This window comes from Bombina bombina, chromosome 5 (genome assembly GCF_027579735.1).
Source record: "Bombina bombina isolate aBomBom1 chromosome 5, aBomBom1.pri, whole genome shotgun sequence".
Taxonomy (NCBI): Eukaryota; Metazoa; Chordata; class Amphibia; order Anura; family Bombinatoridae; genus Bombina; species Bombina bombina.
Genome location: NC_069503.1, coordinates 72,467,772 through 72,482,716, shown reverse-complemented (window position 1 = coordinate 72,482,716; position 14,945 = coordinate 72,467,772). Strand labels below are relative to the sequence as shown.

The 14,945-nt window shown below is 39.2% G+C and overlaps 1 protein-coding gene across 1 annotated transcript in view; it reads left to right on the top strand.

Annotated features, from left to right (window-relative positions):
- Positions 1 to 14,945, top strand: part of LOC128661325 (uncharacterized) — a 100,678-nt gene that overhangs the window by 31,498 nt on the left and 54,235 nt on the right. Inside the window, exon 4 of the mRNA XM_053715594.1 lies at positions 10,195 to 10,435. Coding sequence (XP_053571569.1) covers positions 10,195 to 10,435 — 241 coding nt within the window. The remainder of the gene's footprint in view (positions 1 to 10,194; positions 10,436 to 14,945) is intronic.

Sequence of the window (14,945 nt, the reverse complement as noted above, 5' to 3'; positions counted from 1 at the left end):
GTTGCAAATAATGATCTGTGGGTTTCTAAAATCAATGCCTTTACTGTAATCTTTTATTCAAAAGGATGACATATCTCCTCTTTCATGCTGTTGTTTCGGTTGAGGCTCCGGGACCCTCGTATTAAAAAGGCCTGAGCATAAATAAGTGTCACGGGTGTGTAATCAATGTTTTTTTCTAATTTCACGGTTGCAAATAATGATCTGTGGGTTTCTAAAATCAATGCCTTTACTGTAATCTTTTATTCAAAAGGATGACATATCTCCTCTTTCATGCTGTTGTTTCGGTTCAGGCTCCGGGACCCTCGTATTAAAAAGGCCTGAGCATAAATAAGTGTCACGGGTGTGTAATCAATGTTTTTTTCTAATTTCACGGTTGTAAATAATGATCTGTGGGTTTCTAAAATCAATGCCTTTACTGTAATCTTTTATTCAAAAGGATGACATATCTCCTCTTTCATGCTGTTGTTTCGGTTCAGGATCCGGGACCCTCGTATTAAAAAGGCCTGAGCATAAATAAGTGTCACGGGTGTGTAATCAATGTTTTTTTCTAATTTCACGGTTGCAAATAATGATCTGTGGGTTTCTAAAATCAATGCCTTTACTGTAATCTTTTATTCAAAAGGATGACATATCTCCTCTTTCATGCTGTTGTTTCGGTTCAGGCTCCGGGACCCTCGTATTAAAAAGGCCTGAGCATAAATAAGTGTCACGGGTGTGTAATCAATGTTTTTTTCTAATTTCACGGTTGCAAATAATGATCTGTGGGTTTCTAAAATCAATGCCTTTACTGTAATCTTTTATTCAAAAGGATGACATATCTCCTCTTTCATGCTGTTGTTTCGGTTGAGGCTCCGGGACCCTCGTATTAAAAAGGCCTGAGCATAAATAAGTGTCACGGGTGTGTAATCAATGTTTTTTTCTAATTTCACGGTTGCAAATAATGATCTGTGGGTTTCTAAAATCAATGCCTTTACTGTAATCTTTTATTCTAAAGGATGACATATCTCCTCTTTCATGCTGTTGTTTCGGTTCAGGCTCCGGGACCCTCGTATTAAAAAGGCCTGAGCATAAATAAGTGTCACGGGTGTGTAATCAATGTTTTTTTCTAATTTCACGGTTGCAAATAATGATCTGTGGGTTTCTAAAATCAATGCCTTTACTGTAATCTTTTATTCAAAAGGATGACATATCTCCTCTTTCATGCTGTTGTTTCGGTTCAGGCTCCGGGACCCTCGTATTAAAAAGGCCTGAGCATAAATAAGTGTCACGGGTGTGTAATCAATGTTTTTTTCTAATTTCACGGTTGCAAATAATGATCTGTGGGTTTCTAAAATCAATGCCTTTACTGTAATCTTTTATTCAATAGGATGACATATCTCCTCTTTCATGCTGTTGTTTCGGTTCAGGATCCGGGACCCTCGTATTAAAAAGGCCTGAGCATAAATAAGTGTCACGGGTGTGTAATCAATGTTTTTTTCTAATTTCACGGTTGCAAATAATGATCTGTGGGTTTCTAAAATCAATGCCTTTACTGTAATCTTTTATTCAAAAGGATGACATATCTCCTCTTTCATGCTGTTGTTTCGGTTGAGGCTCCGGGACCCTCGTATTAAAAAGGCCTGAGCATAAATAAGTGTCACGGGTGCGTAATCAATGTTTTTTTCTAATTTCACGGTTGCAAATAATGATCTGTGGGTTTCTAAAATCAATGCCTTTACTGTAATCTTTTATTCAAAAGGATGACATATCTCCTCTTTCATGCTGTTGTTTCGGTTCAGGCTCCGGGACCCTCGTATTAAAAAGGCCTGAGCATAAATAAGTGTCACGGGTGTGTAATCAATGTTTTTTTCTAATTTCACGGTTGTAAATAATGATCTGTGGGTTTCTAAAATCAATGCCTTTATTGTAATCTTTTATTCAAAAGGATGACATATCTCCTCTTTCATGCTGTTGTTTCGGTTCAGGATCCGGGACCCTCGTATTAAAAAGGCCTGAGCATAAATAAGTGTCACGGGTGTGTAATCAATGTTTTTTTCTAATTTCACGGTTGCAAATAATGATCTGTGGGTTTCTAAAATCAATGCCTTTACTGTAATCTTTTATTCAAAAGGATGACATATCTCCTCTTTCATGCTGTTGTTTCGGTTCAGGCTCCGGGACCCTCGTATTAAAAAGGCCTGAGCATAAATAAGTGTCACGGGTGTGTAATCAATGTTTTTTTCTAATTTCACGGTTGCAAATAATGATCTGTGGGTTTCTAAAATCAATGCCTTTACTGTAATCTTTTATTCAAAAGGATGACATATCTCCTCTTTCATGCTGTTGTTTCGGTTGAGGCTCCGGGACCCTCGTATTAAAAAGGCCTGAGCATAAATAAGTGTCACAGGTGTGTAATCAATGTTTTTTTCTAATTTCACGGTTGCAAATAATGATCTGTGGGTTTCTAAAATCAATGCCTTTACTGTAATCTTTTATTCTAAAGGATGACATATCTCCTCTTTCATGCTGTTGTTTCGGTTCAGGCTCCGGGACCCTCATATTAAAAAGGCCTGAGCATAAATAAGTGTTACGGGTGTGTAATCAATGTTTTTTTCTAATTTCACGGTTGCAAATAATGATCTGTGGGTTTCTAAAATCAATGCCTTTACTGTAATCTTTTATTCAAAAGGATGACATATCTCCTCTTTCATGCTGTTGTTTCGGTTGAGGCTCCGGGACCCTCGTATTAAAAAGGCCTGAGCATAAATAAGTGTCACGGGTGTGTAATCAATGTTTTTTTCTAATTTCACGGTTGCAAATAATGATCTGTGGGTTTCTAAAATCAATGCCTTTACTGTAATCTTTTATTCAAAAGGATGACATATCTCCTCTTTCATGCTGTTGTTTCGGTTGAGGCTCCGGGACCCTCGTATTAAAAAGGCCTGAGCATAAATAAGTGTCACGGGTGTGTAATCAATGTTTTTTTCTAATTTCACGGTTGCAAATAATGATCTGTGGGTTTCTAAAATCAATGCCTTTACTGTAATCTTTTATTCAAAAGGATGACATATCTCCTCTTTCATGCTGTTGTTTCGGTTCAGGCTCCGGGACCCTCGTATTAAAAAGGCCTGAGCATAAATAAGTGTCACGGGTGTGTAATCAATGTTTTTTTCTAATTTCACGGTTGCAAATAATGATCTGTGGGTTTCTAAAATCAATGCCTTTACTGTAATCTTTTATTCAAAAGGATGACATATCTCCTCTTTCATGCTGTTGTTTCGGTTCAGGATCCGGGACCCTCGTATTAAAAAGGCCTGAGCATAAATAAGTGTCACGGGTGTGTAATCAATGTTTTTTTCTAATTTCACGGTTGCAAATAATGATCTGTGGGTTTCTAAAATCAATGCCTTTACTGTAATCTTTTATTCAAAAGGATGACATATCTCCTCTTTCATGCTGTTGTTTCGGTTGAGGCTCCGGGACCCTCGTATTAAAAAGGCCTGAGCATAAATAAGTGTCACGGGTGCGTAATCAATGTTTTTTTCTAATTTCACGGTTGCAAATAATGATCTGTGGGTTTCTAAAATCAATGCCTTTACTGTAATCTTTTATTCAAAAGGATGACATATCTCCTCTTTCATGCTGTTGTTTCGGTTCAGGCTCCTGGGAACCCTCGTATTAAAAAGGCCTGAGCATAAATAAGTGTCATGGTTGTGTAATCAATGTTTTTTTCTAATTTCACGGTTGCAAATAATGATCTGTGGGTTTCTAAAATCAATGCTTTTCCTGTAATCTTTTATTCAAAAGGATGACATATATCCTCTTTCATGCTGTTGTTTCGGTTCAGGCTCCGGGACCCTCGTATTAAAAAGGCCTGAGCATAAATAAGTGTCACGGGTGTGTAATCAATATTTTTTTCTAATTTCACGGTTGCAAATAATGATCTGTGGGTTTCTAAAATCAATTCCTTTACTGTAATCTTTTATTCAAAAGGATGACATATCTCCTCTTTCATGCTGTTGTTTCGGTTGAGGCTCCGGGACCTCGTATTAAAAAGGCCTGAGCATAAATAAGTGTCACGGGTGTGTAATCAATGTTTTTTTCTAATTTCACGTTTGCAAATAATGATCTGTGGGTTTCTAAAATCAATGCCTTTCCTGTAATCTATTATTCAAAAGGATGACATATCTCCTCTTTCATGCTATTGTTTCGTTTGAGGCTCCGGGACCCTCGTATTAAAAAGGCCTGAGGATAAATAATTGTGTAACGGGTATCTAATGAATTTTTTTTTTTTATTTCACGGGTCATATAAATGATCTCTGGGATTCTAAAATCAATGCCTTTCCTGTAATCTGTTATTCAAAAGGATGACAGTACTACCAAAATACAGCCAATGAAGGGCCTTAGGAAGACTGAGCCAAGGTTGGATTGTAGTATTTGGTTAGGCTAATCATGATGGCCATGTAGACCACCACCACCGAGAGTCCTGGAAGTAACAGGGATGAGATGAAAGAGCTAAGAATAGTAGAACTTGAAACAACAGAGTTAGCCATGGGTGTTAGTGCAAAACCGCTTGGCTTTTTTTTGGCTTTGGGTGCGGCTATTCATGCAGGCCATATAGAGCTGACAACATTCGGTGTTGTATCAGCTATTAAACTAATAAGAACAGTACTACCAAGATACAGCCAATGAAGGGCCTTAGGAAGACTGAGCCAAGGTTGGATTGTAGTATTTGGTTAGGCTAATCATGATGGCCATGTAGACCACCACCACCGAGAGTCCTGGAAGTAACAGGGATGATGAGATGAAAGAGCTAAGAATACTAGAACTTGAAACAACAGAGTTAGCCATGGGTGTTAGTGCAAAACCGCTTGGCTTTTTTTGGGCTTTGGGTGCGGCTATTCATGCAGGCCATATAGAGCTGACAACATTCGGTGTCGTATCAGCTATTAAACTAATAAGAACAGTACTACCAAAATACAGCCAATGAAGGGCCTTAGGAAGACTGAGCCAAGGTTGGATTGTAGTATTTGGTTAGGCTAATAATGATGGCCATGTAGACCACCACCACCGAGAGTCCTGGAAGTAACAGGGATGATGAGATGAAAGAGCTAAGAATAGTAGAACTTGAAACAACAGAGTTAGCCATGGGTGTTAGTGCAAAACCGCTTGGCTTTTTTTTGGCTTTTGGTGCGGCTATTCATGCAGGCCATATAGAGCTGACAACATTCGGTGTCGTATCAGCTATTAAACTAATAAGAACAGTACTACCAAAATACAGCCAATGAAGGGCCTTAGGAAGACTGAGCCAAGGTTGGATTGTAGTATTTGGTTAGGCTAATCATGATGGCCATGTAGACCACCACCACCGAGAATCCTGGAAGGGATGATGAGATGAAAGAGCTAAGAATAGTAGAACTTGAAACAACAGAGTTAGCCATGGGTGTTAGTGCAAAACCGCTTGGCTTTTTTTGGGCTTTGGGTGCGGCTATTCATGCAGGCCATATAGAGCTGACAACATTTGGTGTCGTATCAGCTATTAAACTAATAAGAACAGTACTACCAAGATACAGTCAATGAAGGGCCTTAGGAAGACTGAGCCAAGGTTGGATTGTAGTATTTGGTTAGGCTAATCATGATGGCCATGTAGACCACCACCACCGAGAGTCCTGGAAGTAACAGGGATGATGAGATGAAAGAGCTAAGAATAGTAGAACTTGAAACAACAGAGTTAGCCATGGGTGTTAGTGCAAAACCGCTTGGCTTTTTTTGGGCTTTGGGTGCGGCTATTCATGCAGGACATATAGAGCTGACAACATTCGGTGTCGTATCAGCTATTAAACTAATAAGAACAGTACTATCAAGATACAGCCAATGAAGGGCCTTAGGAAGACTGAGCCAAGGTTGGATTGTAGTATTTGGTTAGGCTAATCATGATGGCCATGTAGACCACCACCACCACCGAGAGTCCTGGAAGTAACAGGGATGATGAGATGAAAGTGCTAAGAATAGTACTACTTGAAACAACAGAGTTAGCCATGGGTGTTAATCCAAGACCGCTTGGATTTATTTTTGTATTGGGTGCGGCTAATCATGCAGGCCATATAGAGCTGCCACCATTCGGTGTTGTATCAGCTATGAAAATAATAAGAACTGTACTATCAAAATACAGACAATGAAGGGCCTATGAAGACTGAGCAAAGGTTGGATTGTAGTATTTTGTTCGGCTAATCATGATGGACATGTAGACCGCCCGTAACAGGGATGAAAGTGGTAAGAATAGTACTAATTGAAACAACCGAGTTAGCCATGGGTGTTAGTCTAAGACCACTCAGCTTTTTTTTGGGTTTGGGTGCAGCTAATCATGAAGGCCAGATAGACCTGCCACCATTTGGTGTTGTAACAGGTATGAAAATGCAAAGAACAGTACTACTTAACACAACCTACTTACCATGGGTCCCAGAGCATATGTTTGGTTGTTATATTTTGTAAGGGTAATCATGCAGGCCATATAGACCTCCACCGATAGGGTGAGTATGAGTAACAGCTATTAAAATGCGAAGGACATTACTAATTAACACAACATAGTTACCATGGGTCGCAGACCAAGAGCAGATGTCTTATTATTATATTTTGTATGGGTAATCATCCAGGCCGTATAGACCTCACCAAATAGGGGGAGTTACAGAGATTAAAGTGCTAAGAATGGTAGTACTTAAAACACAACCTCGTTAAAATAGGTAGCAGACCACATGTCTTATTATTATAATTTTTCAGGGTAATCTGGCAGGCCATATAGAACTCCCTTGATAGGGGGGGGGGGGAACAGGGATTAAAGTGCTAAGAAAAGTACTAGTTGACACAAGCTAGTTGGGTCCAAGAACGCATGTTTGATTATTAGAATTTATTAGGGTAATTATATATCTAACAAATCTATCTATTTCTCTTCTATCGATTCGATCTAACTATCAATCTATGTATATCTATCTATCCTATCTATCACTATCAATCTATCTTCTGTCCGGGATGTTTTGAGACAGCCACTTTGGGAATGTTAGTTGATTTAGACCCATTATGGCTTAAAAGCCGTCTCTGCATCAACTATGTAATTTTCCTTGGGAGTTTTGCCAGGGATCCCCCTCCAGCATGCAACAGTCCAGGTGTTAGTACCCTTGAAACAACTTTTCCATCACTATTGTGGCCAGAAAGAGTCCTTGTAGGTTTTAAAGTTCGCCTGCCTATTGAATTCAATGGCGGTTCGCGACATCACTACTGACCTGGTTATTAGTTACGCGCTGTCTATCATATGCTGTGGGTGCTTGCTTGTGTGATAGAGGATTAGTGTCACTACTGCCAGTAGTTTATTAAATCATATGTGGAGTTCAAACCTAACGGTGTTCTGGTTTTTAGTTTGAAGATCCAGAAAACCTCCTGTTTGCTCAGGACCTTTTCTCTGTCTCCTCCCCTCGAAGGTGTAGTTAGCCTTTCAATGGCTGTCCATTTGAAGCTTTCTGTGTTTTTATTGTGAACCTGCACACAATTTTGTACTAGGGGGGTACTTGATCTGCCAATTCTAATGGTAGACAAATGTTCCCTGATTCGGGACCGCACTTCCCTAGTAGTTAAACCTACATACTGTACCTAACATAGGTTACAGGTGATAAGATAAATTACGTATTTTGACCTGCAGTTAATACAAGTATTTATGTTAAACTGCTGCCCTGTGGCTGAAGATTTGAACGTGCTTCCACATACAAATTTCTCAAAAGCCACACAATCTTTGAAGTTGCAGTTATGCATGCCTTTGACCATTAACCAAGCTGATCCTCCTTGCTGTGTTACTTCAATTTAGAGCCAGAAAGATCTTGTGAAAGGCACATGTTGAGCAAAAAGAGGCTGCTTCTTGGGTGGTAACTAGCCATAGAACAAGCTATTATGCTATTGTTCGTTCCCAGGTTGAGCGCTTCTCTCTTTTTAATTATGCAAATCATGACATTTAGGGAAGTCTCCCTATGTGTGATGCGGGAATCCAGACATGGACCCGTTGCTCAGTGTGCCTAGAGGGATATGGCTGCACCTCACTGACGAGGCCCACAATAGGCCGAAACGTACGTCTGGGGTTTTGCTGTTTCTCTCGTTCAGAGAGGGATTGCCTGGTATTTCGGGGCTGGACTGTACTGTGAAGTCAGGATCAGACTGATATGCTTCAGGAAAGTTCTTCTCTGTGAAAGGCACATGTTGAGCAAAAAGAGGCTGCTTCTTGGGTGGTAACTAGCCATAGAACAAGCTATTATGCTATTGTTCGTTCCCAGGTTGAGCGCTTCTCTCTTTTTAATTATGCAAATCATGACACTTAGGGAAGTCTCCCTATGTGTGATGCGGGAATCCAGACGTGGACCCGTTGCTCAGTGTGCCTAGAGGGATATGGCTGCACCTCACTGACGAGGCCCACAATAGGCCGAAACGTACGTCTGGGGTTTTGCTGTTTCTCTCGTTCAGAGAGGGATTGCCTGGTATTTCGGGGCTGGACTGTACTGTGAAGTCAGGATCAGACTGATATGCTTCAGGAAAGTTCTTCTCTGTGAAAGGCACATGTTGAGCAAAAAGAGGCTGCTTCTTGGGTGGTAACTAGCCATAGAACAAGCTATTATGCTATTGTTCGTTCCCAGGTTGAGCGCTTCTCTCTTTTTAATTATGCAAATCATGACACTTAGGGAAGTCTCCCTATGTGTGATGCGGGAATTCAGACGTGGACCCGTTGCTCAGTGTGCCTAGAGGGATATGGCTGCACCTCACTGACGAGGCCCACAATAGGCCGAAACGTACGTCTGGGGTTTTGCTGTTTCTCTCGTTCAGAGAGGGATTGCCTGGTATTTCGGGGCTGGACTGTACTGTGAAGTCAGGATCAGACTGATATGCTTCAGGAAAGTTCTTCTCTGTGAAAGGCACATGTTGAGCAAAAAGAGGCTGCTTCTTGGGTGGTAACTAGCCATAGAACAAGCTATTATGCTATTGTTCGTTCCCAGGTTGAGCGCTTCTCTCTTTTTAATTATGCAGATCTTGTGAACCCACCTGGACACCCCATTATTTTGTGTATTGGTTCTCTGTGCCATAACTTGTCCAAATATGTGGACCATTTTTTGCAACCCTTAGTAGTTAAAACTAAGGCATATCTTAAGGATACCGCAGAGACAATTAGAATTTTTGAGGGACGGACCTGGGGAGATGATCTAAGGTGGGCAACGTATGATGTGTCATCATTATATACTGTTATTCCTCATAATAAGGGACTAGAGGCTGTTAAAGAAGCATTTCTTGGATAAGATATTCCAGAAATCCATCTTGCATTTTATTGGACTCTATTTCATTTATATTATCCCATAATTATTTTTAGTTTTTGGGAAAATTCTATTTGCAACTTAAAGGGACAGCGATGGGGACGACTTTTGCCCCATCGTATGCTAATATTTTTATGGATAATTTTGAAAAGAGTTTTATCTGGAACAACAATCCATATAAAAATAATATGTTGAAATACTTTAGATACATAGACGACGTAATAGTTTTGTGGAAAGGGTCTGAGGAATCTTTAGCTAATTTTACTGAGTATATTAACAAGAATAATTATAATTTACAGTTTAACCCTTTGAGTGCTAATGAGGCTCTGAGCTGTCACAGAGTTTTACACTCTGGTGCTAATGACGGCTCAGAGCCGTCACTAGCACTCTCCCACCTTGAAGGAGATCTGGGGGCTTCCACCCGCTCCTACCCCAGCGATCATGCCTGTAGAGTGACAGGCATTGCCGGGGCTTCCCGTTTTGCGTGGTGACGTCACGCGCAATAACGTGATGACGTCACCGCCAACTTTATTTATACTTAATAATGTTAAGTCTAGGAGCAGGGGGCATGCTTCTTAGAAGCCTGTATCTCAGGCATCTAAGCAGCTACAGACCCACAAGACACACCATTGGAAAGATAATTGCCTGACCTTTCCAACAGTGTAAGTCTTGGGGGTCTGAACAAAATAAAGAAACAAAAGTTAAAAAAAAATTATTCAAAAAATAAAAAAAACATTAAAAAATCTTAGCACCTAGGTGGGAAAGTGCTTAGCACTCAAAGGGTTAATGGTAACAACTCTAGTAGGAGTATTGAATTTCTTGATATTATACTTTTTGTGGATAAAAGAAACAATAAAGTATCTGTCCGGAATTTCAGAAAAGCAGTTGACAAAAACAGTTTTGTTCATGCGAGTAGTGCTCACTTAAAGAGCTGGAAAAATAACATTCCAGTGAGTCAGTACATTCGTATTAAACTGAATTGTACTAATTCTGAGGATTTTGAGAAGGAAACCTCCATATTAGATGAAAAATTAATTAAGAAAGGCTACAATATAGATATTTTAAATAAAGCTAAAACTAAGGCTGCTGACTGTGATCGAAAAAACTTCTGGCTAAAAGTTAGAATTTTTTTAATAATACCATAGACTCCAAAGGTAATCTGAATGCAATACGTTTTATAACTAGTTTTAATGAAGGGGCCCCTGTAATTAGTAAGGTTTTAAATAAACACTGGGGTATCTTAAAATCTGATCCCATTTTAGGTAATTTAATAGGTGACAGACCAACGATTACATTTAAGAAGAATAAGAACCTTAAAAATCATCTAGCACCCAGTAAACTAAGAGAAAATTGGGAAGAAATATCCACATGTAGAGGAAGTTTACAAAACTGGTTATCAGCCCCTAGAGGTACATTTAAATGTAATAAACCTTTTCTTTAATTACAATGGATCCGAGACTTTTAGTATGAAACATAGGTGCAATTGCCAAACTACGTACACTGTCTATCTTCTTTCCTGCAAGTGTGACCATATTTATATTGGTCGCACTAAAAGAAAAACATCTAAAAGGTTCAGCAAACACCTTTATAACATTAAAATCAAGTTTGATAAACACGGTGTACCAGTCCATTTCACCACAGTACATGGTAGCGATACCAGGGGTTTAAATGTGCAAATTATTGATTGGGTACCCCCTGGAACTACCAACAGATTATTACATTTAAGGAGAAAAGAAACCGAGTGGATATACAGGTTGAGAAGCCTGGCTCCACTCGGTTTGAATATTGATCTTGATGTCTAAGCGTTCCTGTAATTTTGTTTTAACTCAAATAAATTTTTCAAATTGTTTTATATGATAGTTGTTTTTTATGATAAGTGCTTTTGTAATTCTGTTCTAAGCCATTATGAGTTTATAAGATGGTCTTTTATAAACTTGTTTTAACCCATTCATTCATTTTTCTATTTATGATGTTTTTAATATTATGCATTATTATATTATGAAATATGAATTTTTTATGTATCAAATCATTGTATCATTTTTATTGTATTAACATACGTCTAGATTTAGAGTTTTGTCGGTAACGACCCGCGTAGCTAACGCTGGCTTTTTTCTGGCCGCACCTTTAAAATAACTCTGGTATTGAGAGTCCATAGAATGTCAGCGTTAGGCTCCAAAAAAGGAGTGTAGAGCATATTTAACGCAACTGCAACTCTCGATACCAGAGTTGCTTACGGACGCGGCCAGCCTCAAAAACGTGCTCATGCACGATTCCCCCATAGGAAACAATGGGGCTGTTTGAGCTGAAAAAAAACCTAACACCTGCAAAAAAGCCGTGTTCAGCTCCTAACGCAGCCACATTGTTTGCTATGGGGAAACACTTCCTACGTCTGCACCTAACACTCTAACATGTACCCCGAGTCTAAACACCCCTAAACTTACACTTATTAACCCCTAATCTGCCGCCCCCACTATCGCTGACCCCTGCATATTATTATTAACCCCTAATCTGCCGCTCCGTAAACCGCTGCTACTTACATTATCCCTATGTACCCCTAATCTGCTGCCCTAACATCGCCGACCCCTATATTATATTTATTAACCCCTAATCTGCCCCCCACAACGTCTCCTCCACCTGCCTACACTTATTAATCCCTAATCTGCCGACCGGACCGCACCGCTATTATTATAAAGTTATTAACCCCTAATCCGCCTCACTAACCCTATAATAAATAGTATTAACCCCTAATCTGCCCTCCCTAACATCGCCGACACCTAACTTCAATTATTAACCCCTAATCTGCCGACTGGAGCTCACTGCTATTCTAATAAATGTATTAACCCCTAAAGCTAAGTCTAACCCTAACACTAACACCCCCCTAAGTTAAATATAATTTTAATCTAACGAAATTAATTAACTCTTATTAAATAAATTATTCCTATTTAAAGCTAAATATTTACCTGTAAAATAAATCCTAATATAGCTACAATATAAATTATATTTATATTATAGCTATTTTAGGATTAATATTTATTTTACAGGTAACTTTGTATTTATTTTAACCAGGTACAATAGCTATTAAATAGTTAAGAACTATTTAATAGCTAAAATAGTTAAAATAATTACAAATTTACCTGTAAAATAAATCCTAACCTAAGTTACAATTAAACCTAACACTACACTATCAATAAATAAATTAAATACAATTCCTACAAATAAATACAATGAAATAAACTAACTAAAGTACAAAAAATAAAAAAGAACTAAGTTACAAAAAATAAAAAAATATTTACAAACATTAGAAATATATTACAACAATTTTAAACTAATTACACCTACTCTAAGCCCCCTAATAAAATAACAAAGCCCCCCAAAATAAAAAAATGCCCTACCCTATTCTAAATTACTAAAGTTCAAAGCTCTTTTACCTTACCAGCCCTGAACAGGGCCCCTTGCGGGGCATGCCCCAAGAAGTTCAGCTCTTTTGCCTGTAAAAAAAAACATACAATACCCCCCCCCCAACATTACAACCCACCACCCACATACCCCTAATCTAACCCAAACCCCCCTTAAATAAACCTAACACTAAGCCCCTGAAGATCTCCCTACCTTGAGTCGTCTTCACCCAGCCGAGCCAAATTCTGGATCCAAGTGGAGCAAGAAGAGGTCTTCCATCCGGTAGAAGTCTTCATCCAAGCGGGGCAGAAGAGGTCTTCCTATCAGCCAATCGGAATTCGAGGGACGCCATCTTGGATGACGTCATTTAAAGGAACCGTCATTCGTCGTTCAGTCGTCGGCCAGGATGGATGTTCCGCGTCGGAGGTCTTCAGGATGCTGCCGCTCCACTCCGGATGGATGACGATAGAAGATGCCTCGCTTGGATGAAGACTTCAATCGGATGGAAGACCTCTTCTTGCTCCGCTTGGATGAAGAATTTGGCTCGGCTGGGTGAAGACGACTCAAGGTAGGGAGATCTTCAGGGGCTTAGTGTTAGGTTTATTTAAGGGGGGTTTGGGTTAGATTAGGGGTATGCGGGTGGTGGGTTGTAATGTTGGGGGGGGTATTGTATGGTTTTTTTTACAGGCAAAAGAGCTGAACTTCTTGGGGCATGCCCCGCAAAGGGCCCTGTTCAGGGCTGGTAAGGTAAAAGAGCTTTGAACTTTAGTAATTTAGAATAGGGTAGGGCATTTTTTTATTTTGGGGGGCTTTGTTATTTTATTAGGGGGCTTAGAGTAGGTGTAATTAGTTTAAAATTGTTGTAATATATTTCTAATGTTTGTAAATATTTTTTTTATTTTTTGTAACTTAGTTCTTTTTTATTTTTTGTACTTTAGTTAGTTTATTTCATTGTATTTATTTGTAGGAATTGTATTTATTTATTGATAGTGTAGTGTTAGGTTTAATTGTAACTTAGGTTAGGATTTATTTTACAGGTAAATTTGTAATTATTTTAACTATTTTAGCTATTAAATAGTTCTTAACTATTTAATAGCTATTGTACCTGGTTAAAATAAATACAAAGTTACCTGTAAAATAAATATTAATCCTAAAATAGCTATAATATAATTATAATTTATGTTGTAGCTATATTAGGATTTATTTTACAGGTAAGTATTTAGCTTTAAATAGGAATAATTTATTTAATAAGAGTTAATTAATTTCGTTAGATTAAAATTATATTTAATTTAGGGGGTGTTAGTGTTAGGGTTAGACTTAGCTTTAGGGGTTAATACATTTTTTAGCATAGCGGTGAGCTCCAGTCGGCAGATTAGGGGTTAATAATTGAAGTTAGGTGTCGGCGATGTTAGGGAGGGCAGATTAGGGGTTAATACTATTTATTATAGGGTTATTGAGGCGAGAGTGAGGCGGATTAGGGGTTAATAACTTTATTATAGTAGCGGTGAGATCCGCTCAGCAGATTAGGGGTTAATAAGTGTAGGCAGGTGGAGGCGACGTTGAGGGGGGCAGATTAGGGGTTAATAAATATAATATAGGGGTCGGCGGTGTTAGGGGCAGCAGATTAGGGGTACATAGCTATAATGTAGGTGGCGGCGCTTTGCGGTCGGCAGATTAGGGGTTAATTATTGTAGGTAGCTGGCTGCGACGTTGTGGGGGGCAGGTTAGGGGTTAATAAATATAATATAGGGATCGGCGGTGTTAGGGGCAGCAGATTAGGGGTACATAAGTATAACGTAGTTGGCTGTCGGCAGATTAGGGGTTAAAAAAATTTAATCGAGTGGCGGCGATGTGGGGGGACCTCGGTTTAGGGGTACATAGGTAGTTTATGGGTGTTAGTGTACTTTAGAGTACAGTAGTTAAGAGCTTTATGAACCGGCGTTAGCCCAGAAAGCTCTTAACTACTGACTTTTTTCTGCGGCTGGAGTTTTGTCGTTAGATTTCTAACGCTCACTTCAGACACGACTCTAAATACCGGAGTTAGAAAGATCCCATTGAAAAGATAGGATACGCAATTGACGTAAGGGGATCTGCGGTATGGAAAAGTCGCGGCTGAAAAGTGAGCTTTAGACCCTTTTTTGACTGACTCCAAAAAACGGCGGTAGCCTAAAACCAGCGTTAGGAGCCTCTAACGCTGGTTTTCACGGCTACCGCCAAACTCCAAATCTAGGC